General features: G+C 47.6%; 1 protein-coding gene across 1 annotated transcript in view; it reads left to right on the top strand.

The window, feature by feature from the left end:
* LOC101995184 (stimulated by retinoic acid gene 6 protein-like) overlaps positions 1-10,622 on the top strand; it is a 34,848-nt gene that overhangs the window by 20,448 nt on the left and 3,778 nt on the right. The window contains exons 9-15 of the mRNA XM_005362131.1: positions 132-243; positions 3,859-4,012; positions 6,038-6,113; positions 8,472-8,553; positions 8,755-8,803; positions 9,237-9,354; positions 9,961-10,080. Coding sequence (XP_005362188.1) covers positions 132-243; positions 3,859-4,012; positions 6,038-6,113; positions 8,472-8,553; positions 8,755-8,803; positions 9,237-9,354; positions 9,961-10,080 — 711 coding nt within the window. The remainder of the gene's footprint in view (positions 1-131; positions 244-3,858; positions 4,013-6,037; positions 6,114-8,471; positions 8,554-8,754; positions 8,804-9,236; positions 9,355-9,960; positions 10,081-10,622) is intronic.

Below are 10,622 nucleotides of genomic sequence, written 5' to 3' on the forward strand. Positions count from 1 at the left end.
GTGTTTGTTTGTTTGGGAAATTGCTCCCCCCCCCATAACAAAAACCTCCATCCTTTGTCCTTAAGGATGAGGGGAGGTGAGAAGTGGTAGAAACTCCTTGTGTTCCTTTTCTGGTGTTCGTTCATTCACAGAGAAAGAGAAAAGTCTTGGTTCCAAACCAGAGTGTATGAGTGGGACCCCTGCTTCCAGTTCCCCAGCAGGATGATCGGGACCCTCGTGCTGGCATCCATCTGCCTGTACCTTGTAAGTAGCTCCATGAACCGCCTCTCCTGCTATGTAAACAGAGTGTCTGGGCTGCAGTCACCCAGTCTCTGGGACAAGCCCAGTGTGCTAAAGCTTGGGTCAGATGGCAGTGTGGTGAGTTAAGGAACTGCAATGCTACAACCTTCCATTTTACCTGCAAGGACTCTTTGCCGGTGTGGTGACAGTCACAGGACAGCTCGCTATCCAGGGCAAACGGAACTGGTGGTGGCTTGCACCTTTAATCCCAGTACACAGGAGACAGAGACAGGTGGCTCTTAGCTTAATCTATTCCATATGGTTCCAGGCTAACCAGGGCTTCAGAGTGAGACCTTGTCTCAAAAAAAAAAAAAATAAATAAATCCATGTGATAAAATTTAGCATTGACGGGGCTGGAGAGATGGCTCAGTGGTCGAGAGTACTGACTGCCTTTCCAGAGGATCTGAGTTCAATTCCCAGCACCCACATGGCAGCTCAACCTGTCTGTAGGTCTAGTTCCAGGGGATCTGACACCCTCACACAGACACACATGCAGACAAAACACCAATGCACAGAAAGTTAAAATAAATCATTAAATCAAAAAAGGTGAATTGCTAAAAAAAAAAAAAATTAGCATTGACTAACAGTTGATAAGGAAAAATATAGTTGATATCATTTGATATGCAAAACTGACCCAGGAAAGTTGATAACAATGATCTCTAAAGAAAATGGACAATTATAGATAGTAAGTTATCCTGTGCAGAATTAAGTCATTTAAATATGAAGTAATTGATTATCTCTCTTTGTTTTGTTTTACTTTGTTTTTTCTGAGACAGGGTTTCTCTGTGTAGCCCTGGATGCCCTAGAACTCCCTCTGTAGACCAGGCTGGCCTCGAATGCAGAGGTCCACCTGCCTCTGCCTCCCTAGTGCTGGAATTAAAGTCCTGCGACACTACCACCACCCAGCAGGAAGCTAATTCTCATGAAAATAATTTCATCAAATTAAAGATGAAAGTGGAAAAGCAGAATTGGTTTACAGTATTGATCAAAACTGAGATATTTCATTTGCTTTTTTTTTCTCTCAAGAGAATGTCTTCAATGTTGATAAAATTCTCACTTCAGTGTTTTGTTTGTTTTTGTTTTTTCGAGACAGGGCTTCTCTGTGTAACAGCCCTAGCTGTCTTGGAACTAGCTCTTGTAGCCCAGGCTGGCCTCGAACTCACAAAGATCTGTTTGCCTCTGCCTCCGGATTAAAGGCATATAGCACCACCATCACCCGGCTCGTGGTGTTTTGTCAGACATAAAATCAAAACACTCATCATAGTCTAAGTCATTGGAAGTAAAATGACTGAGTAAAGGCAGCTGTAGCATGCAGAATACAGACAGTAAAGTCTAGGTATTTTTGCTTGTTTTTAAGGCAGGAGGATGATGTTCTTTAGAGTAACTCTGGGGTTAAGGTTTTAAGGGAATGCATTCGTTAGGTTATAGTAAGTTCTAATGCCTTTTATCTATGGCTGTGAAGAGACACCATGACCATGGCAACGCCTATGAGGGAAAACATTTCATTGGGAATAGATTACAGTTTAATAGGTCTAGTCCATTATCATCGTGGCAGGAAGCATGGCAGCATGCAGCAGCCATGGTGGCAAAGTAGCTGAGAGTTCTACATCGTGATCTGCAGGTAACAGGCAGCAAAGTAAGACACACTTCCTCCAACAAGGCCACACCTCCTGCCACTCCCTGGGTGCTGATGGGGGCCAATTACATTCAAACTACCACTAGTCAGTGATCTCCAGGTCCCAATGGGAGACCCCCATCTCAAGAAACAAAACAAAACAAAAACAACAACAAAAATGGGGGGGGGGTGCTTGGTGTTTCTAAATGCCAGCGGCTTGTCACTGTATGTATTTGCCCCCTGCCCCCCAATGCTGAAGACAGGTACAAGCGGGGGAGGCAGTTATCTTCCTAAGGCACCCCATGTCTTCTGTCATGTGCCTCCCCATCCCTAGGACCTCAAGGTCACCTAGTCAATAGCATGGAGGGAAAATGGCAAGATGCAGAAAGTTTCCCCAGACAAGATGGACAAGGTGTGCACTACCTGTCCCTTCTGCTTCTCTCCTGCTGTCCTAATGGGGTTGTGTGGCCACACCTAACATAGGGAGGCTGGGGAATGTAGTCTAGTTCTGTGACCAAAGAAGAGAAAATGGCTTTTTAATTAATGCATTTAGTATACTTGTCTGTATAAATGTGTGTGTGTGTGTGTGTGTGTGCGCGCGCGCGCGTGCATTTGTGTTCACAAGTATGGAGGCCAAAGATCAAACTTGGCTGTTGTTCCTCAGGGTCATCGCTTTTTTTTTGCATTTGTGCATATGTGTGTTCACATATGTGTAGAGTGTAAGGGCGTGTGTGTGTGTGTGTGTGTGTGTGTGTGTGTGTGTGTGTGCATGCAGAGGTCAGAGGTCAATGTCACATGTCTTCCTCAATTATCTCTACTTTGTTCATTAGGCAGGGTCTTTTCCTAAACCCAGAGTTCGGCAACTGGGCTACTCTAGCTAGCTAGCTGTTGTAGGGATCCTCTGGCTCTCCTTCCCAGCACTGGGATTTCAGGGGGTGGCCACACCCACCAGGCTTTTATATGGATGCCAGGGATGTGAACTCTGGTCCTCACGATTACGTTACCAGTGCTTTATCCCCTGAGCCATCTCCCAAGTGTCCCCCTGTTTTTGTTTTTCTTTGTTTCGAGACAGGGCTCTCATTGGGACCTGGAGATCCCTGACCAGGCTAGGCGGGGGAGGGGGAGGTGTCACAGAGCTCCTGCCTTTCTCTGCCTCCCCAGCTCTGGACTTAAAGCACATGCCACCATGCTGGATTTCTTACGTGGATGCTGGAGCTCTGAACTCTGAACCTCATGGCTGTGTTACAAGCACTTCATCCCCTGGGCCATCTCCCCAGTCCCCAGACAACTGGGGATCTCACTGCATCATCAAATAACACACTTGGCTTGATGTTATGGTGTGTCTCGAGAATTTGTTGGACATCTACTGTGTAGTAGACACCGTGTTAAGAACTAGGAGAGAGCAGAGGGACGATTCAGCATAGCCCCAGTCCAGGAGAAGCTGGGGCTCCAAGAGGAAGACATTGAAGGGGAGCTCTGCCATTCTAGGAGAGAGAAGCAGACGGTGACTGTGTTCTGAAGTCCAGTGAGTTACTCTGGTCTAAGAAACTGCCTGATGGTGGTGGCATTTGTACTCCACTCTCAAAAACGAACAGGATTTGATTGGTGGAGGAAGAAGGTGGAGGGAACCAGAGAAGCAACATTGTGGTGGTGGGCAGACAGGACAGTGGGCAAGTCTGATGATCACATTGCCTACCTTCTCCAGTTTGGCTCCTGCTTGTGTGAGTGAAGGGAGCCATGCGGATGTGGTTGGTGTTGCCCCTAGGGTCAGCCCTCCATCACTGAATTCTATTATCTTTCAAGCGTTCCTTGAGACATGGGTGAAGAACGAGCTTCGTGATGGTCCTTTTCTAAAGCATCCTGCTGCCTGGAAGAGGCTAGCCTCGAGCCCCCAAAAAATCTTCTTCAGTTCCCATGCTGAGCTAGTCTCAGGAGACCTTGACGCCTGTGCTCTGTATTCCCAGTTCATTGTCATCGAGTTCTGCGTGTTCCTACTTGTGAAGGACGAACTGGATGTCTTTGAAGACAGACTGCAGAGCTATCTCACCCATATGAATGAGACAGAGACCTTGACCCCGGTCATCCTTGAGGTGCAAGAACTGATCAGCATCACGAAAGGTAAAGCCACCCACTCCCCCTATTCAAACAGCGTTGAAATGGCCTGAGCAGGGTGCCTGGATTTCTTCTGTATTAGAGTTAACCTGTCCCTTTCTGGGCTGACCAGGACAGAGAGGGCTCGGGACAGTTCATTCTACAAAAAACAAAAAAACCAAAAAAACCCAACATTGCGATTGAACTAAACAGGCCCGTAGAACAGAGGTTCTCAACCTGTGGGTCACAACCCCTTGGAGGTTGAACAACCCTTCCGTAGGGGTTACCGAAGACCATCGGAAAATACAACTACTTACCTTATGATTCATAACAGGAGAAAGCTTACAGTTATGAACTAACAATAAAAATACTTTTATGGTTGGGGGGGTCACCACAACATGAGGAACCATATTAAAGGGCTGCAGCGTTAGGAAGGTGAGAACCGCGGTCTTAGACGGTTCTCATTTGAAGGAGCTGTTTTAGTTTCCTTTCCTGTTGGTGATAGAAGACCCTTAAGAAAGCAGCCCAAGGGAGAGATGTATCCTAACAGTTCACAGCCCATCAAGACTAATGATCTGGGAGCACATCATGGCCAGAAGGTGCCATCTTTGCTATGGATTCCTTTCTTATGACTCTACGGTCACAGAAAGCCACCTTATACGTGGACACTCAGACATCAGCTGGTTCTTCCAGATTGCTGTGCTTTACTGTGGCCTGTGAACATTTTGCAAATCTTTAATGTAGATTTATGTTCAGTATGATGAGTCCTTGAGCTCCCCACTCAAAGGACAACTTTGACTTCCATTTTAGTAACATCCATTTAAAAAAAATATTTATTTTGCCAGGTGGTACATGCTTTTAATCCCAGCACTTGGGAGGCAGAGGCAGACAGATCTCTGTGAGTTCAAGGCCAGCTTAGTCTACAAAGCAAGTTCCAGGACAGCCAGCACTATAACACAAAGAAACGCTGTCTCAAATCCCCTCTCCCACCAAAAAAAGATTTATTTATCTTTTTCGTAGACAGAGTTTTTCATCAGGACCATTGATCAGTTCTGTTCTGCCAACTGACTCCCAAATAACCACACAGAAACTTAATATTAACTATTTACACTTTGCCAATAGCTTAGGCTTGTTACTAACTAGCTCTTACAACTTAAATTAAACCATATTTTTAAATCTATATTCTACCACATGACTTGGCACCTTTTCTCAGTAACAGCATGCTCATCTCCTGCTTCCCCTGTGTCTCCTTGCTACTTCTGAGACTCCCATGACTCTGTTAGTCCTCCTCCCAACATCCTCTCTCCCCGAAGATCCTACCTAGCTAGCTATAGACCATCAGCTCTTTTATTAATCAATGAGAGTGATACATATTTACAGTGTATAAAGATTATTCCATAGCAATTTTTATTTTATTTTATTATAATTTTATTTTATTATAGGGGTATGTGCACCTTGTGTGCCTGGTGTCCTGGGAAGTTATCTCCCTCTGTTCCCTGGCTGCAAGTTCTATGTGACCAGCAGCCCTAAGAGCCTGCTACCATGTACCTTAGAACTGTGAGCCAGAACAAACCCTCCCTTCCTTAAACAACCCTTGCCAGGGTATTTTGTTATAAAAACAGAAGAGTAATCAAGCTGGAGCCTAAAAAAACAAAACTTGATGAAAGGTCGATGCTACAACCTGTTGACCCCAGCTATTCTTGTGACCAATGTGCTATCCCCTCCCCAGAAGTTGCAATTAAAAGTTAGCTGTTACTGTGTTTTCCTGGATGGGGCCTACTGTTGATGTGGGCCATACATAGTTTCCCCAGCCTTAACTGAATATAGTTGGAACACGCTAGTCTCCAAGGTTTCAGAAGACCATGCGGGAAATCAACTCTACGGGGGTGGGGGGAGGATGTGTGTGGCTAAACTGGGCACACGCTCACCCACAGAGAAGGAGATAGAGGGGTGTAGTAGGTTCCCCTACACCTTTCTGATGAAGACCTGCCCTCTGTAAGTCCTCTTCAGGTGTGTTTCCCAAGCCCTCTCAAGTCACCCTTCCTCTTTCAGGAGTCTGGGTGGTGGCCATTCTGCCTGCCTCCCTCACGTGCGTCAGCTATCTCTTCCACATACTGGCCTGTTACAGGTAAGTGAACTCTAGCGGCCACTTGTATGACTTCAGCCAGAACTGTGCATGACACTCTTCACCCAGAATTCCTGACCGGTCCCTGCCTGGCTCAGTGTGGCACTAGGGAGTGTATACACAGGCCAGGTATGGTCAAATGCACCATTTGTTGAGAAGAATATAAGTCTAACAGGTTGGACATCTCTGATGATCTACCATTATACTTAGAGTCCTCATCCCAACTCCACCCAGCCTTGGGAGCTGAGTATTTTCCTCTCAACGTTTACAGCTGACAGAGACTCAACAAGATTAATGAGTTCTCAAACACTGAGCAGAGGGGCGTGTCCTCCTGCTACTCAGAGACCTTGATGTTTCTTGTGCATTCTGCTTTATTGTTGGGCATCAGAGGTGCTCCACCAGGCTTCCAGCGGTTAATCCAGCTGCAGGGATGGTCAGTGGAGGGAGCTCAAGAGACCTGAGAGAATCTACCTCGTGTTTTGTGCCTGGGATTTCTTAGATTTAACATTTTTTTGACCCAACGTACTAATTTCTTATATTTTGTCTTCAGTGTCTGAGACTTTCTTCCTTCTCTTGTATTCTGTTGGTGAGGTTTGCTTCTGAGGCTCCTGCTTGAGTCCCTAAATTTTTCATTCTCAGTGCTCCCTCAGTTTGACTGATTCTGCTTTCACTTCCATGTCTTGAACAGTTTCCTTCATTGCATTCCACTCTTTGTGTTTTCATTAATGGATTTATTCAAGTCCTTGATCTATATCTGCATAGATATATCTATATTTATAATAGACACTTTGAAGTCCTTGTCTTGTGCTTCAGCTATGTTGGATTTCGCAGGGCCTCCTACACGAGGGCTGCTGGGCTGTAATGGAGACACATTTGTCCTGGCTGTTATTGGTTGTGTGTTTATGCTGGCATCTAGCATCTTGGTTTGGGATGATGGTAACTCTATGTATTAATATCTGGTCTTGTCTTTGTTGGGTGGGTTTCCCTCCTTGGTTTCTGCTGTCCTTTCCAGATCTTAGGAGAGTGTGTTGGCTGCGGGCTGCCTGATAGGGTGTGCTTCTGAGTCCCTTCCAGGTGTGACCACTGGGGTTCTGAGTAGAACTCACTTCTAGCTTTTGGGGCTGACAGGAAGGAGTGGGGATAGACAGGACAGAGGGCTGAGAGTGACCACAGGAGGGAGGAAAGCTGGGTCTGCCATGAGGATCTGATTCCATGGCTGGCATGGTCAGTGGGTTTCCAGGGAGAGTGTGCCCTGGATGCTGGTGACTGAGACTGAGAGAGTATGGGCAAGCGGAGGTTCGGGGAAGGGATTCACTCAGTTCCCTAGGAGTGGGGGCTGAGAGTGACATTGTTCATGTCGTTCTGAGACTTTCCAATTTTGTAATCATGAAAAGTAGAACCCAGTCAGGAAAAATGCTCGAGATTGCATACACAGTAGAGAGGGAGAGGGAGAGGGAGAGGGAGAGGGAGAGGGAGAGGGAGAGGGAGAGAGAGAGAGAGAGAGAGAGAGAGAGAGAGAGAGAGAGAGAGAAACCCAACACCACCAACCAAATAGGCCAGGACCTGAACAGGGATGTGGAAAATGGAGTGGTGGGGCTGGGATTCTATGAGGAGTTATTGCCCCTTTAAATTTTTTTCTGTTTAAAAATGTATTATTAGGCTTGATGTGGTGGTGCATGCCTTAATCCCAGCACTCAGGAGTAGGAGCTAGGGGGATCTCTGTCAGTTCTAGACCAGTCTGGTCTACATAGTGAGTTCCAGTACAGTCAGGGCTATGTAGAGACCCTATCTCAAAACAAACAAACAATCCCCCCTACACAACAAAAAATGCATTATTATTGTATGAGTGCGTGTGGGTATGATGTGTTTGTTTGGATGAGTGTGCCATGGCATGTGTGGAGGTCGGAGGGCAACTTGTGGGAGTTGGCTCTCTCCTACCGTGTGCTCCTGGGGATTGAACCCAGGTCACTAGGCTTTGCAGCAAGAGCTTTTACTGCTGAGCCATCTAGCCCACCCTTGATTTTTTTCTTTATGTGTCAACAAAAGTGACTTCCTGATATTAACTGTCTAAAAAATATTATTAAGTAATATGCATTTACCATAACAGAGTAAGTATAGAAAGCAGAATTAAAGAAACATAATCTCATCTACCAGATTCACTTGCTGCTATGACTCGATCAGTGTGTGTTATTTTTATGAACTGTAGTAACCTTGAAGATGTTGAAGAGAAGCCAGAACTTCTGCAGGAGCTGTTGTTGACGCCCACTGCCACCGGCCTCCACGGGCCTTTCCACTGAGCCCTGAGCTGACCTACAGAAAGCGCCATGATTATGAATGTCACCTACTTGTCCTCTTCCACAGAAAGCACATGAAGAGGCTGTGGGCCGGAGACAAACACTTCCTCCCTCAGAAGTTCCATCGTCCCTCCTCGGCAGCCAGTGTGGTGAGTCTGTAGGGAGCTGAGCCACACCTGACAGGAGCTCAGAGAAGTCAAGCCAGACCTCCATCCCGAGATGCAGCCGTGTGAAGAACCTGCTTTGGTTTATGGGTGACCCTCAGATCGGATGGGGTCCTGGGTACAAGGCTTGGAGGGAAGGAAGCTCTCACCCTATTCTGAACCTTCTGTTTTCCTTCTAACTCTCAGGTGGCCATTGCAAGGTACTCCGGCTGGCAAATAGCCTACATCCTCTGGGGTAAGTGCTACCCAGGACCCACCCAGCCCAGTTCCCTGGGCACCTGCAGAGTCCCTGCTGCGAGGAGAGACACTGGAGGAGCAGCCCTAGCGTCTAGCTTTGGGAGAATGGTGGAGAAACACCACACGTCACCTCCCTCTCCCTCTTCTCTCTGGCTGCCTTTGCTAAGGGCATAATGAGCAGAGGAGGAAATGGCCCTCCACACCAGCGCAAGACTCAAGGGATTTCTAGGGGAGTTAACATTTGAACTGCATCTGACAGAGCACTGGGCAAGCAGGAAGATGGGGAAATCATGGGGGGGGGGGCAGAAGAAGCAGTGCCAGCAAACGTGCCAAGTACCTCTGGTAGAAGAGGGCACAGGCCAGGGCCTGCAGGGAGGAGTATGGGAGTGGACCAAGCGAGCCCCTAGTGATCCCTTCTGCTTCATCTCCAGGCTACCTCATCATCCACGTGGTACAGAGTCTCTGTGGGGTGATGCTCATGTACAGTCTGGTGCTGCCCATCCTCCACCACCAAGGCCTGGAGATGCTGCGAGGGCTGGCCGTTGGGGTGTAAGTGCTGAGTAGATGACCCCTCCTTACTGATCCCGGGGACCCAGCCCTGGGTCCAAGGTCTTGTCCTGATGACTTGGAGATGGGTCAACACAGCACTTCACAGGGAGGGACTCTGAGGTTTTCAAAAGGCTTCCTCTCCCATTGCTCCATGAGACCTTCACAATCATGTGTGTGATGCATAGAATCCCATTTTCCAACACGGAAATAAATGGTAGGGGGAATGAAGTAAGAGGTGGGACATCAGACAGGAAGCAGCAGGAACTGTGGATAAGATATCTGATATGTTGTGTTTGTAGGGGGATGAAGTAAGAGGTGGGACATAAGGCAGGAAGGGCAGGAACCATGGATAAGCTGTCTGCTATGTCGTGTTGCCCGGTGTAGAATTCCCACCCCTTCCCAGAGCCTCAGCTCTCTGGAGACACCGGAAGGCTAATTGCCAAGCACTTGCTTCTCTGGGTGCTGTCTCTCTCTCTCTCTCTCTCTCTCTCTCTCTCTCTCTCTCTCTCTCTCTCTCTCTCTCTCTCTCTCTCCTCACTGTATATCAGAGAAGGGTCTGGAACAGCAGAACAGACCACCTCAAGATGAACCTGCCTTGTGTTTCAGCCTCACCCTCTCCATAGTCGTGGGCCTCATGATCCTGCAGGTGTGGATCGCTGGCAGTTTCTTCCTGCAGCCCAAGCTAAGCACGGCTGACACACAGAAGCCCCTGGCTCTCAACAACAGGTGATGGCGGAGGAGGGAGGGACGTACGTAAGGCTGCCGCTGTTGCTTCCACCTTCTGCCTAGTGGTGCACAGATTCTGGAGGGCTCCGAATTCTCTGAGAGGCTACGATGCTGTGCATAGAGGGGGGCTCTGGGGCCACTTGCCCTGGAATCCAGAGTTGCCTTTTCTAGTAGTAGGAGAGCCGTGTGACTTCGTATGACCTCACTAAATACGTGAACTTCAGCCTCCCCATTTGTAAGTTATTTTGTGTTCCTTAAAGAAGTGTTTTAAGGTGGAACATGTAAAATATGGACAGCACAGTAAAGTAATGAAACTCTCGTTCATTCATTCACTCATGGAGGCAATCTTAGCACTGACAACAAAGAGATAGCTATCCCTACTCACTGCCTCTGAGAACTTCATAGATTACCAGAGAGGACTGGCACCTTGGTAAGGGACAAGGCTTCCCGAGTGATCTAAAGAGGAGGCAGATGGGAGAGGTAGGGAGGAGGGGAGAGGCAGGAGAAGAGGGGAGCAGGGGAGAGGCAGGAGAAGAGGGGAG

This window comes from Microtus ochrogaster, linkage group LG5 (genome assembly GCF_000317375.1).
Source record: "Microtus ochrogaster isolate Prairie Vole_2 linkage group LG5, MicOch1.0, whole genome shotgun sequence".
Lineage (NCBI taxonomy): Eukaryota > Metazoa > Chordata > Mammalia > Rodentia > Cricetidae > Microtus > Microtus ochrogaster.